At 38.8% G+C, this 19,650-nt stretch overlaps 1 protein-coding gene and 2 non-coding genes across 3 annotated transcripts; 1 reads left to right on the top strand and 2 right to left on the bottom strand.

Annotated features, from left to right (window-relative positions):
* Window positions 1-3,369: 3,369 nt before the first annotated feature.
* On the top strand, window positions 3,370-3,443 carry Trnai-aau (transfer RNA isoleucine (anticodon AAU)). The gene has a single exon. It is a non-coding gene; the product is annotated as a tRNA-Ile (tRNA).
* Window positions 3,444-10,265: 6,822 nt separating this feature from the next.
* On the bottom strand, window positions 10,266-10,339 carry Trnai-aau (transfer RNA isoleucine (anticodon AAU)). Its single transcript has one exon. It is a non-coding gene; the product is annotated as a tRNA-Ile (tRNA).
* A 7,850-nt stretch (window positions 10,340-18,189) lies between these two features.
* LOC106085347 (cuticle protein 38-like) lies at window positions 18,190-18,892 on the bottom strand. Its single transcript, XM_013249562.1, has 2 exons — window positions 18,667-18,892; window positions 18,190-18,555 (listed from the first exon to the last, which is right to left on the bottom strand). Exons 1-2 carry the CDS (start codon window positions 18,670-18,672, stop codon window positions 18,220-18,222), a joined length of 342 nt encoding a protein of 113 aa, XP_013105016.1. The 5' UTR covers window positions 18,673-18,892; the 3' UTR covers window positions 18,190-18,219.
* Window positions 18,893-19,650: the final 758 nt, after the last annotated feature.

Genomic DNA, 19,650 nt, shown 5'->3' with positions numbered 1-19,650 from the left:
CCAGGTATCCCTTTTCAGCCTTTTTGTCCATTTTCTTTCGCTTTTGACTTGGAATGTGCATATAACATGTTGACGCAATGATTCGCAAATGTCGGATTCTAGGTTTCTTACCATACCATTTTTCGAATGGGCTAATATCCGCTTCAGATGACTTTCCTGTTCTGTTTAAAATATATATTGCTGATTTCACAAATTCACACCATAGTGATTCTGGAAATTCAATATCCTTATTTGCGTACTTGAAAGTCCTTGCCATTTCTACGATCGTTCTATTCTCTCTTTCAGCACACCCATTTTGCTGCGGGGTATATGGTGCAGTCAACTTATAAGTAACTCCATGCTGAGCAAGAATTTTTCTGACGTCATCGTTGTCAAATTCACCACCGTTGTCGCTGATTAACGTTTTTACAGTGTGACCTTGACATTTTGCGTGAATCAACATCTCTTTAAGCGAATCTTTCACTTCTGATTTTTGTTTTAAGAAATACCCATATCGGTATTTGGTATAATGATCTTTAAATACTACAAGGTACCTGTATCCTCTGAATGAAGGTGGAAAAGGGCCACATACATCTGTTGATACTATTTCCCCAGGTTCACTAGCAGCCTCACGTCTTCCAAAAGGTTTTCTAGAAGACTTTCCAAAAATGCATGGTTCACAATGTTCATTTGTATTCTTCACTGAAATTCCCATATCTTTTTGAAGCTTCATTTTAACATGACGATAGTCCTGATGTCCCCAGCGTTCGTGGTATAACTGTAACACCGACTTTTCTTCAAGCAGGGATGTAATCTGTGTGTGTGAATTTGGACGGACATTAAGCTTGTATAGTGATCCATTGATTTCTCGTTGACCATGTACCACAAGTTCTCCATCGATGTACATTTTGCATTCTTTTGTGGTAGATGTAAATTTGCTATTTGGATTTCTATCGTGTGCAGCTAAAATCGAAAAAAGGTTTCGAGATATGGTTGGAACATACCATACATCGTTTAGAGTTACAATTCTTTCCTTATTGTTGACTTTCGATAACATCTCTATTTTTCCCTTCCCAATGGCTTTTAAACACTCTTTTCCTGCAGACTGTATTGAATTGGGTTGTTCAAATTCTTCGTATTCCACAAAATACTTATCTGAATTGGTAACATGTTTTGTTGCACCGTTGTCGAACCACCATTCCAAACTTGAATCTGCGATGTTTACTTCATTTGACATCGCATGTAGTGCCACGTGTGTATGATTCTTAACTTGTTGTGACTTTGAAGGCTTGCCATCTGCAATCCACTTGCGACATTCTTTTATCCAATGGCCTTTCTTCTTACAGTAATGGCAAATACTGTCCTTTTTAGAACTAGCGTTCTTGATTTTGGAGTACTTCTCATTGATGACTAAAGCTTCTTGATCTCCAACATCACCAGGCTTCTTGAAGTTGCGTTCGTATAGGCAAAGCTGCATAATAAGTTCGTCTAAAGACTTATCCTCATCCCGAGTTATCATCATCCAACTCGATTTGAACATTTTGAACGATGATGGTAGCACATGCAGAATCTTGCAAATAAGAAGCAGTTCTGGAAGTTTCTGATTACCTTTTAATTCCAAACCCGCGTTAATTTCTGTCCACAGACTTTTAAGCTTCGAAATGTGCGTTGAAACATCCAAATTTTCAACCCACTCAAATGAGAAAAGTTCTGTGCACATCTTGAACAGCTGGTCCTTGGATGTTGCTTCAAATTGTTGGTGTAATGTTTCCCAAACATCTGCTGCCGATTCTTTGTCCATTACCTTCATATATATCTCATCAGATATGGTACTAGCAATAAGGGTTTTGGCGAGACCGTTCGTTTTCCTGTAAAACGCAGACCGAGTATTGTAATCTTTCACTACAGCTTCAGTTGCTCCCTCTTTTAAAGGTTCTGGCTTTGTAATTTTTCTTGAAACCACATCCAGAGCTCCTTCATAAAAATCTAGGAGATCTTTGACTTTTCTCTTCCAAATTGCCCAATCGCATTCTCCTGTTAACGGCTTGATGGTCTTGCAAAACTCCATGATTCTGACGTTCAAATTCTATTCACAAATTGAAAATTTTCTTTTTTTTTTTTTTTTTTTTTAATTTTTCAATTTAATTTCTTATTTTTCTTTTTAAATGTCATGGAGGGCCCATAACCTATTGAGTTGAATAATTTTATTGAAGTAAAAATACAAAGAACAAAAAAGTTTATGTACAATAGAAAAACTTAAATGCAAGGCCTACTTATAGAATTACAAATATTAATTGATTAAACACAAATACTTCAACACAATTGACTCTTACAAAATTTTTACATTTGTTCCCAAACTAATCTTGTACGAGTAATTTTTTCAGTTTTTGGTTGTGCTGTAGCATCCCCCAGGATAAATATCTAGCTACGCCAATGCTTCTAGTAATTATACATTCATTTCGATCAATATTTGTGTTGGCTCCAAAAGTGGGGATTTTCCCAAAAAAAAATTCGAATAGTCGCAGAAATATTTAAATGTTTCTCGAGCGAAATTTGACAGTAATCATTTGTTTTTATTTTCATACCAAAATGAGTTTTTTATCTGCACTTTTTTTATATTTTTTCGCATGGTTTTATATTTTTTCGCAAACCAAAACTATTGAAACCAATAAAACACACAAAAAATTTTTTTATATGGAGTTTTACAGCATTCCGCCTGAAAAGCTGAACAGAATACTCGGCTTAAGGGTTATTCTATTCTGCTTTCGGAATAGCCGCTGAAATTTTTAATTGTTTCGCGAGTGAAATTTGACAGCAATCAAATGTTTTTATTTCCGTACCAAAACACATTTTTTTATTTGCACTTCTTATTTGCTCCATATAATATATATTTCCTCAAATAAATAGAGAAGAACGATCCATTGAAACCAATAGAACAAAAAAATTATGCCGGCAATAGTTTCAAGCATTGCCACTATAATAGTTTTTTGCCAAGCATTCCGTTCAAAAAACTGAACAGAATAGTCTTAACACAGAATTATTTTAATTTAGTGAAATGGAGGCACTAAGTGACGTACAATCTTAGCTATCATTTTATATTAAAATCTAAAAAATATTTGTTTTGTTCAAAAGTTCTTACTTTGCATAGTAATTTTACCCGGCACTGAACATTGATTTCCAAAAGAGGCATTTGTATGAATGTATACAAAACTAATATTTTGTAATAAAGCGCCACATTGTTAGTTTGGTTAACCACGACACATTATGGCACTGTAAATACACACCACATTAAGTGGTGAATTTTTATATATTATTCAACTAAAGCAATTTGTAGCTGGTTTTGTACTAACGATAAATTCTTATACAAGTTTTGACATCCTCGCGTAATGTGGCCCATTAGCTCAGTTGGTTAGAGCGTCGTGCTAATAACGCGAAGGTCGCGGGTTCGATCCCCTCATGGGCCAACAATATTTTTTTAATCCTTATTTTTTTTAATAGATTTTATGAAATGAAATTAAATTTATGTAAAACTATACCGTAGAATAATGGAAATTAACATTTTTATAGCCTCCACCATAGGATGGGGTATACTAATTTCGTCATTCTGTTTGTAACACCTCGAAATATGCCTCTAATACCCCATAAAGTATATACATACTTATATTCTTGATCGTCATGACATTTTAAGTCGAACTAGCCATGCCCGTCAGTCCGTCCGTCTGTCTGTCGAAAGCACGCTAACTTTTGAAGGAGTAAACCTAACCGCTTGAAATTGAACAAATACTTCTTATTAGTGTAGGTCAGTTAGGATTGTAAATGGGCCAAATCCGTCAATGTTTTGATATAGCTTGATAAACCGGTCTTGGGTCTTGACTTCTTGAGCCTCTAAATAGCGCAATTCTCGTCCAATTTGACTGAAATTTTGAACGTAGTGTTTCGATATCACTCCCAACAACTGTGCTAAGAATGGCTCAAATCGGTCCATAACCTGATATAGCTGCCATATAAACCGATCTTGGGTCTTGACTTCTTGAGCTTTTAGAAGGCGCAATTCTTATCCGATTTGGCTGTAATTTTGCACGTGGTGTTTTTTTGGCATTACTTCCAACATTTGTGCGAATTATGGTCCAAATCGGTCCAAACCTGATATAGCTGCCATATAAACCGATCTGGGATCTTGACTTCTTGAGCCTCTAGAGGGCGCAATTCTCATCCTATTTGGCAGAAATTTTATACAACGGCATCTCTCATGACTTTCAACATACGTGTGCAATATGATCTGAATCGATCTACAGCTTGTTACAGCTCCCATATTAACCGATCTCCCGATTTTGCTTCTTGAGCCCCGAATCGGACTATAACTTGATATAACTCCTCCTCCGTGCTTATTCATTATTCTTTGTTTGCCTAAACAGAAATACTGCGCAAAGAACTCGACAGATGCGATCCATGGTGGAGGGTATATAAGATTCGGCCCGGCCGAACTTAGCACGCTCTTACTTGTTTTTATTGTTTTTGTTCATTCCAACACCACTCACACCCACCCCTGCCGATCGAATGGCCACCTCCCATATAGGGATGAGGATGCGTACACCCCATAGTCCGGACTATGGAGGGTTAGGACAACACTGGCTACAGAAATTTCACAGCCTGTTAAACACTACAGTTAGATCAATATACACATTATGTCTAAAGCAACATAGATATTACACAACAATGAAACGACAATATACACTGTACTGTATACATATTCTTCTCTGGCAGCTTCTACAACAAACTTCAGATGAAGTATACAATAGGATAGGGTCGGTGAAGGATATCCTTCACCCATGACATAATTACCAGGTAGTGTACCGTAAACAGCTGAGTACAATTTTTTCGCGAAGTGTACTATCTGTCAAGAAGCTTTGGTTGTGTGTGTATTAAGTTAAGAACCATACCACATGCGAACAACGAAAAATAGCACGAACTAGTATCATACTTAAAATCAGAGTTGCACAAATCGCTGATTTCGACAGATAATGCACTCAATATTTTGTTGGTGGGCAACTGCCACTACCTGTAAATGAATATATCTTGTATTTTACCATACAATTTGTTATATCACACAAAAAGCGAAGCGGATTGTTTAATTCGTAATTAGATCTCAGCAAAGGTAGTCGGAGAGGAATATTAAAATTTATTTCGCCAGTTAAGAACTGGTAATCAATCTGACCACGCAATAATTTCACAATAAATACGACTCTAGGCATCAAGAGCCTTCTTTCGAGAGTTGGTGATTCAATAAGTTTTAAGCGGTTCTCGTAGGGGCAAGAAGTTCAGCCGAATTCCATGGTAAGCCCCTAAGCGAAAAAAGAAGAAATTGTACCTGAACTGATTCAATATTATCTGAATAGCACCATATTTCAATTTAGGCTTTTTAACAATCGCTTGGTCAAATAAGGATCATCAAACTCCTTGGACCATCGTTTTATAAAACCAAACAACGACTTTGCTTTAATGATGCACGGGTCAATGTCGAAATCAAAACGTAATCTACCATCCAAATTAAGGCCAAGATCAGTAAAGGAATCTTTGTTATCCATTTTATATGAACCTATATAATAGTCACCTAAAATAGGTCTAACACTGAAAAAAGATAACTTCTTGCACTTCTTAAGTGCATTAATACTGCAACAGTCCACCAGCAGACCGCTCTGCAAGCACAGAATTCAAATCACAAAACAGCTTCACATCATCTGAGAACATTAAAATCCTTGGAGACTGAATAACTGATGGAAGATCATTCAAGTAAAAACGAACAGCAATGGACCTAAGTGGACACCCTGTGGAACACCAGAATAAGCAGCTATATCCTTGGAAAGAATTACACAAGATTAAGAATATTCGGCGGTACATCCGACCCTGGTGTCTTGAAACTCTTCAATGACTTCAAAGCATTCATCGCCTCATCCTCAATAAGAATAATCCGTTGAAATTAATTCAACCTATTAATGTCATAAGCATATTCGGAACTGGAAGACAATTTGGTATAAGGCTGCAAACATATCGCATATCTCCGAATCGTCAGATGATTCGCTACAATCAATCAAATTCCCAATCAAGGAATTCCCAAAACCTCCTAGAATTCAAAACTTATAAAAGCTACTGGGAATACAGTAAAGACAATTCCTCATCCTGACAAGATAATCAGAATAACATCTCATATTCTCAGTGTTGTACTGAGCCCTCGCTCTCGAATAATTGGTATAATTCAATGAAGTCTTACATTTCTTAAAAAGTCTACTTTTAGTATTACGCAAGCGTCTCAGATACGGGGTAGACCATGCCGGTCCCCTTTCAGAATTAGGCCTCACAGTGGGAAAGCATCATTCAGGACAAACCACGCACTAACTGTACTTCAAAAGACAAAGTCGAATGGTTTCCATCCTCAGGTTTCGCAATTGGCAAACATCTACATAAAGAAACGTCCACGATCGACGTAAACACCAAGTCCAAAATCCTATCCTTAACATTACGAATGTTATTCATCTGAAACAAGCACTGGTCAAGAATGTTCTCCCAGAATGTATACACAACGCACTAAAAGGGCGAGACAAATTTTCACAAATAATTTATTACAGGATAAATGAAGCACGCACTGACTATTAAAATCTTTTAATGTTTTATTCACTTTTAACACAAAGAAAAAACACACCACACCACAAGAGTTGCCAGAGTTTGTTTTTTGCCAATAATTTGTCAAACCCTCCATCATAGCATAGGGAATTTACTACATTCCGTTGTATAATAGTAGTAGTTCTGCTATTATAGTAGTAGTTCTACTTACAGCAGTAGTTCTGCTTACAGCAGTAGTTCTGCTTACAGCAGTAGTTCTGCTTACAGCAGTAGTTCTGCTTACAGCAGTAGTTCTGCTTACAGCAGTAGTTCTGCAATTTCCGAGCAGCAGGTTTTCTGCTGAAAAGTCTGTTGTTTGCTGAAAATGACAACTGCTTAATTGTGAAGGGGATGTTAAAGACAAAATAAAATACAAATATAAGTGCGTGTCTCAGTGGATGTTGATAATCCCCACTGAATGTGTACTTTCTATAATATTTTTTCTTTAAATTTAGATACAAAAGGTCATGCTAATCATGTACACTTCAGCTGACCGAAATGTTTGCTAATACAGCAGCCCTATGATTGCTGAAATAGCAGTAATGTCCCTCTTTCAGCAGACAAAAACTGAATTACAAATTTGGTTAAGTGTAAATAAAATAAGTTGAATCTTTTTTGTCTACCCACGGATTAGTGCACACATTAACACACAATGCAAAGCGTATAATGCACAGGTTGTTCTTAACAGCCTCATTGAGGACGATACAATCTGATGCACTGAATTTAATGCTACACCTACTGTCTCTGCACTCAACCAAATTTGTTATTCAAAACAGCAAAAATGTTTGCTAAAACAGCAGTTTTTGTTAGCTGAAAATGGGAAAGCAGACATTACTGCTGTTTCAACAAACATAGCAAGCTATATTAGCAAGCATTTCTTACTGTTATTTCAATTAACAAAAGCTGCTATTTTGAGTGCACAAATCTGCCGAAAAAAAATTGTATGCTACTTTTTATGGTTGCCTGTTACTGGTTTTGATTACACTCTTGGATAAAAGTTTGCTGAAAATGGCAAACACTGTCTGCTGAATATTAGTAGTTAATTTTGCTGCTACTGTGGCAGTAGCTCTGCTATTACAGCAGTTTGTTGTTTGCTGCTTAATTATGAAAAGAATGTTAGAAGAAAAAATAGAACACATACATATTGGAGAACTTGGGGCGGATAATAATAAAAAGACGTAGTTGTTGTCAGGTTGCGAACTAAAATTGAACTCACTTTATTAAAATCAATTTCTTAACTCTAAACCTAAATCTATATTTACAAATATCTTAACATATACGGTCACACACGCAGCGATATGCCTATTTAAAGATGCACTTAAGACCACCCTAGACAAATGCAGCTACATTCAAAATGCACATAAAAATACAGTCTTATCTTCTAATGTAAATACTCTAACATATCCACACCATGCGGCCAAACATCACCAAACGCCACATGTGGGAACTTATAACACGAAACTATTATAGACTAAATGCTGCTGGCTATATTCTTAAACATTTTATCTCCTAACAATTGATAAGAATTAAACTGACTGTGTGTGACCTAAGAATACAGTTCTTACAAAACTGTCCACATATATAAATGTGTGCCTCAGTGGATTTTTATAATCACCATTGAATGTTTACTTTCTATAACCTTTATACACAAAATTATATTTATACACAAAAGACCGGACCAGTCATGGAGCTCAGCCACATTTCGAAATGTATACCAATGGATGGTAGCTTCTTTACAGTAGTATTCATAATCGCCACCTTCAAAATTTTCAAACTAAATCGTATTCTAGCACGATGCTGATATTATTTCAGAGTCCGCCCACTAAACTTCCTTCCTTCATGTTTGCCTACTATGGCAATAAATAATACGTATTTGGTAGTAGAAAACGGATTTGACATCTAATTTTGAGGCCAAGTCTTTGGGGGTCGTCTCACTCCATAAACTCCACCTAAACGAATGGATTTGGGCTCAAATAAAAGGAATTTGGGAGTAGAGCACAATGCTGATATCTTTTCAGGGCTAAGTGCGTAGGTGGCCGTCCCACCCTACATACCCCTCAAACTGGACATATTTGTGGATTATGCTCAAGTTTTCCGGGGAAGCCTCACCCACCTCTAACTAAACCACACATATATACCAACTATAGCAATATGTAGCTCAAATTTAATTTTTGGGAGAAGTGTATGAGTCTGATACCCAAATGGTTTGGCTACTCCAATTCATCACCAAAACCTCGAAAATTAAGTAGATACGAGTATAACATCAAAACTTTAATGGACGGACCCACCCCTTACCCTATTTTCAAAACACCAGATCTGAGATAGGTGGGGCGATTTAAGTGAAATTTAGTTTGTTTATAATAACTTAAGAACAGAAATTTGGTATCTATAGTATAAATTTAGTATCCTTATCTATTAGAGAGCACGATTCTGATATAGGGGGATCCGCCTCACCCCAAAAATACTCCCGTATAGGAGATATTTACCGCCCTATGCGGGGCGGACCCTGTCCAGCAAGCATATTATAAATATATTTGTATACCCTACACCACCACTGTGGTACAGGGTATTATAGATTTGTGCATTTGTTTGCAACGCTAAGGAAGAGAAGAGCTAGACGCATTGATAAGTATACCGATCGACTCAGAATCACTTTCCGATTCGATTTAGCCATGTCCGTCTGTGAGTCCATGTATTATTGTAATCAAAGTGCAAGTCGTATTTGTTGTCCAATCATCACGAAATTTTGCACATATCACTTTTTTGGCCCAAGGACGAACACTATTGATTTTGATAAAAATCGGTTCAGATTTAGATATAGCTCCCATATATATGATTCGCCCGATTTGCACTTAAATGGCCATAGTAGCTACAATTTTCAACCGATCTGCGCAAAATTTGGCACGTATTGTTTTGTTACCGATGGATTTCATCAAAATCGGTTCAGACTTAGATATAGCTCCCATATATATGTGTCGCCCTATTTGCACTTAAATGGCCGCAGTAGATCTTAAGATCTTAACATATCTGCTGGATTTCATCAAAATCGGTTCAGATTTAGATATAGGTTCAATATATATGTATCGCCCGATTTACACTTATAAGGCTGTAATAAACACAATTTGTAACCGATCTGCACAAAATTTGGCAGGGATCGTTTTGTCGATCTTAACATATCTACGAGATTTCATCAAAATCGGTTCAGATTAGGATGTAGCCCCCATACATATTTATCGTCGGATTTGCACTTTTATGGCCGTAGTCGGTTCAGATTTAGATATAGCTCTCATATACATATATTTATATTACCCGAATTTATAATTGTAGGGTAGGTGTAGGGCATTATATAGTCGGCTCCGCCCGACATTTGCCTTTCTTTATTGGGTTTGTTAACGGTTAGTGCTGGAATTTTGAAACATGGAGTTAAAAAATCTTTAAAGACTAATTTATCTTATTAGCGTTCCACATTTGCTATTTTATGTGTTTTTTCGCTTTCCAATAAAATTTTTATTTTTTGTCAAATGTCCACAGAATTTAAATATTTAGCAAAGTTCCAAAATTCGCATCAACAGCCAAATAAATGTTACTTCAACTATTCAGCGAATTAAACAATTTACAAAATATTTCTCTGGCCCATGAGGGGATCGAACCCGCGACCTTCGCGTTATTAGCACGACGCTCTAACCAACTGAGCTAATGGGCCACACGAGTCCCCAGTGGAAATTTAAAATTGCGAACAGTATATGATACAGTCTTAATTGTTTTGTCTTCTTTATTTTAAAATTCATTCGTATGCATATGTATGTATGAGGCTAGCATTATTATAAAAACAAATGGTATTATTATATGTTCCTAATGGGACGTTGTTATCTGTTCAATTATTTAATTAGCACATAATATAGTATGCTTGTTATCTACACAAATCCAAAAGTATCTTTTCATATTTATGAGTGTTTTTAATTATGCCCCACAATGGAAGAAATAGTGACTTGTCTAACGTTATTTTAATGCCTGATCGCTTTTAAAGATAAAAAATTGTGCTGTATCCCATTGAAGACAGTTTTAAAATTCTATTTGCAATCAAAATGGGGAGTGGTCTGGATATTGAGTCTAAACGAGTAGCTTACACGAAATATCAATTCACACGATCACTTTTGTGTGTGAGTGTGAATAGTTTTATTGATTCAAATGGCAAAAAATCGTTGAAGTAATCAAAATTACAAAATCCATCTACTTTTCCTCGATATCACCCCTTTTTGCCTTGATTATTGCTTTACGTTGGTGAAAAAACGTGTTGCAAGTTGCATTAGTGTTATCTGCCGGTATTTTAGACCATTGCCATACAAAGGATTTTTTCAGCCCATCCATACTGTTTTTTTGCTCTCTGAATTGGTCATAATATTAAAGTCTATAAGTGGACGAAATTAAGTGGGGATCATGATTTTTTAGTGCTTCAGGTGAAGGTGCTGAGTGTTGTTGGCACGTCTTCGAATTCAAATATGGAGTGCTTAATATGTTTATATGTTTAATTCATATGTTCACATACATATGTATTTGACGGTGTAGTTAGCAAAAAAATTTAGGTTAGGTTAGGTTGAAAAGAGGGTGCCGATATTAATCCGCCCCATGCCACTATGGACATACACCTAAGCCAGAAATCGGCTTGCTTTGCACTCTTAAAACTATAAAGTAACCTTGCCAAAGAAAATTTTGAGTTAGGAATTCCGTTCTTGTTACAAAATCCTTAATTGTTTTCAATACCACTCCCCCAAGTTGGTTCATGTCTGGTATTGTGTCTCCACCGAAGTGCCGGTATCAATGACAAAGGGGATGCTCCAACGACTCATAATTTTCCCCGCATGCCCTACACATGCTATCATTTGCCGCACTAATTTTACATAAGTGAGCTCGTAGTCCTATGTGTCCCGTTATGACATCAATAGCTATACTGACCTCCTTCTTGCTTCCTTTCAGTAATAGTCTCGTCTTCTCACGATCTGGATCCCCCCCATAGGATTTTCGCCGTCCTACCGACCGTTTCGCTGTTCCGCAATGTTGCATGCGCATTCGACGCCCAGTCCCTTAACTCGGACTGCGTCGACCCGAAAGGCTTCGGGTTAACTAAGTTTATGGACGGCAGTCCCCTGGCCTTCACCGCCAAATCGTCTGCCCTTTAATTTCCCCTTACTCCGTTATGGCACGGCACCCAAACAATGAGCATTGTGCCTTCCTCAGGGAAGACTGACCTTATCGTCCTGGTTGTTATTGGCCTTAAGGCCATTTTACTGTCCGTAAAGATGTTCACACTCGACGTCCTCGCATTAGTACCACACCACCTCATGCATTCCGTTATCGGCCGGATCTCCGCCTGCAGAACCGTATTATGGTCAGGCAGTCTAAAACAGATCTCAGTCCCTGGGTTCTTAATGTAGAGCACCAGGCCCACTCTGTCCCCCCACTTTGATATATCCGTGTAACATGATCTTTCAGACGGCAATACTAGGGTTCCGTCAGTCCAAAACTGTGCCTATGGCAGTAGTGCCTCGCACTCGACTTCAAGTGTCGTCTCAGGTATCCGATCGGAATCCTCTTCTCTTCCATCTTGATTTTCTATCGTCGCTTCGATTATGCCCATCCTCAATCTATTCTTCCATCGCTTTAAGTCGCATAGCCGCAGTGCCTGCCTCAAATTTAATCTGTATGTCAATAAGTTTCGAGGGCGTCGTCCTCATCGCTCCACCTATGTCAAGACATTATGTTCTCTAAACTTGTTGTATGGTCCTAACGTTGCACTTTATTTACATCGCAGTTCACCAAACTACTGAGACGTAGCTAAGTATTGGTCTGATCACGCTCCTGTTGAGCCAGTGGACTATCCTCGGATTCAGGCCCAATTTCCAGCCTACGGCCCAACATCTGTGAGCCTTTTCAGTACGCTACTGAATGTCTTCTCTGGGTCAACATTGCGACCCCTGGGTCTAGCCCAGCCATATGCCATATGCAAGGCCCTTTCGATCCTTCTGCATAGCTGGTTCAGATTCTTACCCCTAAGAAGTATTATAACATCGTCTGCATCACAGACGGGTTCAAATCCCTCCTCAGTCAGCATCTGTAATAGGTTATTTATGCTGGTCACCCAAACTTGGCGTGCCTTGTGCCACTTTCTCCCTTATATTTATGTCATGGGACCGCAATTTATCCACCTGTTTCTTAGCGTATGGTTTATCCAGTCTCTAAGGATCCGGTCCTCCCGTAACTGGTCTAAGGATTGGATCAATGTGTCGGTCCGCACATTGTTAAACGCCACCTCGATGGCAATGAATACCGCCAGTGTCTACGTCTTGGCATTGAAGGATTCTTCTATTGGTTGCCCAAAAAGTAATTGCGGATTTTTTAAAAGAAAGTAAATGCATTTTTAATAAAACTTAGAATGAACTTTAATCAAATATACTTTTTTTTACACTTTTTTCTAAAGCAAGCTAAAAGTAACAGCTGATAACTGACAGAAGAAAGAATACAATTACAGAGTCACAAGCTGTGAAAAAATTTGTCAACGCCGACTATATGAAAAATAAGCAATTACTTTTTGGGCAACCTAATACTTTGTGCACAACCTCGTGCATGGCAGTCTCCACCGACCTTCCCTTGATACAGGCATGCGGTTTGTTTTTCAGCAGTTCGCTGGATGTCCTACTCTTTATCATGGTATCCACAATGCGTTCCATGGATTTGAGTAAAAAGGACATACGGCTTATAAGCCTGTAGGCCTTTGATTTCGCATAACTTGCCTTGCCGGGCTTGGGTATAAACACCACCCTTGCCTCAGCCAGGATTTCGCAGTATATGCAAGTCCTAGGCACGCTGTGAAAATAGTGGCCAGATGAGGGGCCAGATAGTCGGCCCCCTTTTGTAGTAATGCCAGAAACATTGCATATTGGGTGACTTAAATGGTTTGATACTCCTCAAGGCTTCCTTGACCATATATACCATTATGAAAAGCCTTCGATCAACCTCATTATTCCAAGATTCCAGTGTCTTCGTGAGTCCCGTCGCATCCTGTGGAAAATGCGTTTTCACCAAAAGCCTGAACATGTCATCTGTTGTTTCTGCTCTCACTCTCATGTCCTCTAATAATGTTTCAGTTGGGATATGGGTTTTTGAGAGAAACTTTTTCATCTTTGTGGCATCATTAACGCTATCGACCTGGTCGCAGAAAAGCTTCCGGGAGGCACGTTTTACCGCTGTGGTAATCTTATTATATTCATTGAGCCGTGTGTTATACACATTCTTATATACTTCCGCTTTTGTACGACGTGCTCTGTTAAAAAGTCTGCGGACCTCTTTTTCAATGTTACAAAACTCCCCGGCCATCCAGGAATTTTCTTCAACTTATTCCGGAAGCTTATCGGATTTGGCGCTGGCCGTGCTATTCTAAACTTAATGTAGGGATGGTCTAAGAAGGAATGGTGCTTGGAAACCCTCCAATCCTGAACCTCATCGATTAGATTTTCGGCACATATTGTCGCATCTAAAATCTCCTCCCTAATCCTATTAACAAAGGTAGCGGAGGTACCAATATTAAGTGCTATTAGGTCGTTAGTATTCAAGAATTCTGCAAGGGCTTGGCCCCGCACCCTACTAGTACCTCGTTTCCTGTCTGTTTTGCTTTCCTCACCAATCGTTGCAGCCCCGACGTAGGTGGTGGTGTCGGAGAGTCGAAAGGCAGATAAAGTGATGCCAGGTATGCTAAACCGTCTCCCTGTCTCATAACTGTTGCGTCCGGTGTTGACAACTCTGGGTAGAATACATAGTTCAAATTTTCATAGTCCTCCATGAAGACTCAGGGGCAGTGCGAGCTTCCTTCGTTGCTGTTCCGACTTTGTCTTCCCTCATACGACACTGTCTGGTGTCTCCATTACGAGGGAGCTGTCTTGGTCTTCCCAGAGTACTTGAAAGTGGAGAGCTCTTTCTCTTTTTCAGCATTTTGGCAGTTTTGGCAGATCTCTTCGGGAGATCTGATTCTCTTTCCAACTTGTGCTTGAAATGTCAGTTCTAACTCCACCAGCATTCTGCACTTTCGCTCGATTACGCTGCCTGGGCATACTCCTCTGTCTCCTTCGTCGTACCCCGGATCGCTTTCCCAGTCTGCTTGTGAGCTTAGCAAAGCCAGTGAGCGTGGGCTGCCCCCTTCTCTCGATTCGGCTGCTATGACTGTTTCATTGACACTGTCGCTACCTGAATCCGAGTCGGAAGCACCACCTTTACTTAAATGTTGGGGACGAACTGATCAACCCTCTGGTTTTAATTTGAGGAGCGAAATGCAAACACGTCCGCTCTACTCAACGACTACAACAGCTTTAACTAACGCATTTGTAATTACTGAATTTACTTTAATTGGGTATGACAGAACATTTGTTCCACTAGCCGAACGTAGAATAGCGTTCCAAGCGCCTCGATCTTCTGCGCTTATTTTAAAATTTATGGTACCAAATTTCGAGGTGTGTGCCACCACTTGATCTCTCCATCGGGCTTTTGGTTGTCCCGGTTTGCGTGTACCACCGTGTTTGCTTCTTCATACATTCTCACAACATGACCTAGCCAACGCAGCCGTTGTATTTAACTGATCCATATATTTTTTTTCTCTCAAATACTCCAATCATTGCCTCATCTGCTTTCACAAGTACCCATGCCTCAGAATCATATAACAACACGGGTAGTATCAGTGACTTGTATAGATTAATCCTCGTCTGTCGAGAGGTGGCCATGTTTCTAAACTGCTTACTTAATAAAAAATTAGCATCTCTTTGCCAGTATTATTCTTCAATTTATCTCAAAACTGATGACATTCGTTTCGGTTACAGCGGTCCCGAGGTAGAATTTCCGACCCTACAAAGTATATTCTAAGACGATTTAACGATGTCCGTGTGTCTATCCGTCTGTTGTAATCACTCTAGAGCCTTCAAAAATTGAGATATTGAACTGAAATTTGGCACAGATACGTCTTTTTGATGCACGCTCTAAGTTTTTAAACGGACTAAATCGGACCATATTTGTATATAGTTGCTATATAGATCGATCTTCTAATGCTCATAAAAACTTTATTTTCTATCCGATTTTGCTGAAATTTGAAACAGTGACTAGTTTAAGGCTTCCCAACAACTGACCCAAATATGGTTCAGATCGGACTATATATAGATATAGCTACCATATAGACCGATCTGCCGATAAATGGTCTGAAGACCACAAAAGCTTTATTTATTACCCGATTTTGATGAAATTTGCAACAGTGGGTTATTTTAGGCCTCCCGACATCTGACATAAATATGGATTAGATCGGTCCATATTTTGGATATAGCTACCGTATAGACCGATCTCCCGATAGAGGGTCTGAAGCCCATAAATGCTTTATTTATTACCCGATTTCGCTGAAATTTAAAACAGTGGGTTATTTTAAGCCTCCCGACATCTGGCGTAAATATGGTTCAGATCTGACTTTATTTATATATAGCAATTATATAGACCGATCTCCCGATAAAGGGTCTGAAGGCCATAAAACTTTATTTATTACCCGATTTCACTGAAATTTAAAAAAATGGATAACTTTAAGCCTCCCATCATCCTACTCAAATATGGAACAGATCGGACTATATTGAGATACAGCTGTCATATAGACCGATTTACCGATAAAGGGTCTGAAGTCCATAAAAGCTTTATATTTTAACCGATTTCGCTAAAAGTTGAAACAGTGAGTTAAAATAGTCTCCTGGTACCCGACCTAACTATGGTTCAGATCGTACTATATTTAGATATAGCTGCCATATAGGAGGCCATCGTAGCGCAGAGGTTTGCATGTCCGTCTGTGACGCTGAACGCCAGAGTTCAAATCCTGGCGAGACCATAAAAAATTTTTCAGCGTTGGTTTTCCCTTCCTAATGCTGGCAAGAGGTACTATGTCATGTAAAACTTCTCTCCAAAGAGGTGTTGCACTGCGGCACGCCGTTCGGACTCGGCTATAAAAAGGAGGCCCCTTATCATTGAGTTTAAACTCGGATTCGGACTGCACTCATTGATATGTGAGAAGTTTGCCCCTGTTCTTTAGGGGAATGTTCATGGGCAAAATTTGCATTTGCCATATAGGCCGATCTGCCGATAAGGGGTCTGAAACCAATAAAAGCTTTATTTATTTCGCTGAAATTTGAAACAGTGAGTAGGTTAAGACTTGCCAACTTCCGACTTAAATTTTTTTCAGATCGGACTATATTTATATATAGCTGCATATAGACCGATCTGCCGATAAGGGGACTGAAGCCCATATAGGCTTTATTTATTACCCGATTTCGCACAAATTTGAAACAGTGAGTTTTTCTCAGCCTCACGATATCCGACCCTAATATGGTTCAGATCGGTTTATAATTGGATATATCTGCCAAAAATACCAATATTTTGTTCTACAAAATTGAATAGTTACATATATATTAGACCACTCAACGTCCGTGCCGAATTTGGGTGCTTAAGTTATCCAATTTTCACCGGATTGTGACGAAATGTGGTTTACATATATACCCGAGGTAGTGGGTATCCACAGTTCGGCCCGGCCGAGATTAATGCCTTTTTACTCGTTTTCTCTGCTCTGTTGTACAAGGCCTTTTGGGTGTTAATACCATCCATTTCGTCTTATCTCCATTTACTGCCGGACCCATTTTCACTGTCTCTCTTTCGATTCTCAACGAATTTGTAAGTACACTAGCAAATCTTGGTATTCCTAAGAAGCTTGTTGTTTCGCTTAAGTTAGGATGAAAAGAGGTTGTGGATATTCATTCGCCCCATGCCACGTTGGATATACCCCTGAGCTAAAAAGTAACTTCGAAAAATAATTTTAAGCCTGGAATACCGTGCTACTCACAAAATCCCTATTTGTGTTTCATACCACGCTCCTCAGCTGTTTCATGTAAGATAAATTCATTTACAGGTAGGCCTGGACAACAAAAAAAAAAACCGAGGACATTATCTGTCAAAATCAGTATTTGGTGCAACTCTGATTTTGAGTATGTTGTTAGTTCACACCATTTTTCGTTGTTCGTGTGTTATTGTCCTTACCTATAATGCACACACACAACCGAATGTTGTGAAAACTCGTTGAAAAAATGTTTCTCCCTTATAGGATGGGGCGGTCTAGTGTGTATGCTACATGCAGGTCTTATTGCTGCATATACAATAGTTGAAATCAAAAAACAACTGTTGGTTCCACTTTTTTGTGAAAACTTGCTTCACCATAATTAAAGAGACCTTTTAGAATCGGTACGATTTATCTATATTTTGCCTAAGAAGGCAAATATGCAGGGAAGTAGGTGCAGGGAAAGACGAACATAATTTTACAGACCTCAAACACGAGTGATGTAGGGCATAATTATGGTATTGTTTGCATATTTGACTTCTTGAGACATTCTCTTCCCAATAGTGCACCCTTTCCTAGCAATTTCTTTTCGTTTTTTAAAGACTACACCTTTGGAATAGTTCAATTTTATTCGGGTTTCAGTTTTTATTATAGTCCAATTCATCAATTCCAATCTCAAAGGATACAATTTACTTCTTCTTCAACAGAGTGGAGTAAACAGCAGGGGCGGCGTAAGCGGCAGGTGCTACTGCTACGGCTGGAGCAGCTGCATATGTGGTGTAGGCAGGCGCAGCACTGTACACAGAGGAGGTATAGGCGGGGGCTGCACTGTACACCGATGAAGTGTAAGCGGGCAGTGCGCTATATACCGATGATGTGTAGGCGGGAGCAGCTGCAGCATATGTGGTGTATGCAGGAGCAGCAGCATATGAGGTGTATGCTGGTACAGCCGCACTATAAGTGGTAATAGGAGCTACAACACCGGCAGAAGCGGCAGCCACGAACAAAGCCAAGCACACGAGGAACTTTCGAGGACAAGACAAAGAGAAACAACGTCAATTAAAATATGTCAATACTTTACTTTCCGTTTTAGCGCTAGTGAATTGAAGGAGTGCAGGCTTCAGTGGAGAACTTACTTTCATATTGCTGTTATTGGGTTAAGCTGGAAGTGTTTCGTACTTTTGCAATGGAGCTTAATGAACTGATATCGATTTCAGGCCAAGCACTTGCTTTTTATACGACCGACATCTCCTCTGCCACCATTAGGCAAAGAATCTCGGCCATTGCCACACAGAAAATGGCAGAGATAGCCCAAAATCCGGTATCGTAGAACACTTTGCTGCCCTTGTTCCTCTATTGTTGCTGTCAACAATTACGTTGAGACTGTTGGCAAATGGTTCGCAACAAAGTGATGAAATGACAATTTTTTTTGAGTTTTGGTTTCTACCGCTGTCCCATTTGTTGACTGTCGGTTACCATGGCATTTTTGTTGGTCACTTGCCTACAAAAAGCCATTATTTGCTCTTGATTTGATTTTTGTTATGGGCGGACGGGATGGATACATAACACAAACAAATTGTAACAAGTTTTGTGGATTACAAATTTTGTTTGAAATTGATTTTTCTACAATACAAAAATAGGCATATTATGCTTGTCATACGACAGCAAGCACATACGTAGTTGATTGACACAGTCACTGATTCTCTCCATATAGCCACAATTGCGGATATTTGATTTTCTATCTTCTACATCCCCATAACCAGCAGAGAGCCATGTCATTGTAATCCGATCAACACTTTTTCAAAAATTCGTTAAGCTTGTGTTTCAACTGATTGATTGATGCATTGCTACATTTAAAGTTATTTTTTTGGGGAACATAATTTTATGTTTGTGTTTGTACAAAAAGTTACTATAATAACTTTTCATAACTATTTCATATATGAAAAGGAATAATCGCACTTTTCGAAAGAAATTTCGTGTAGCAAAAAGGAATCTTCATTTTTATACCCACCACCATAGGATAGGGGGTATAATCATTTAGTCATTCCGTTTGCAACACATCGAAATATCCATTTCCGACCCTATAAAGTATATATATATTTCGGATCGTCGTAAAATTC

The sequence above is a fragment of the Stomoxys calcitrans genome, chromosome 5 (assembly GCF_963082655.1).
Source record: "Stomoxys calcitrans chromosome 5, idStoCalc2.1, whole genome shotgun sequence".
Taxonomy (NCBI): Eukaryota; Metazoa; Arthropoda; class Insecta; order Diptera; family Muscidae; genus Stomoxys; species Stomoxys calcitrans.
The sequence above is the reverse complement of the archived record's forward strand: the minus strand, read 5'-3'. Positions and strand labels throughout refer to the sequence as shown.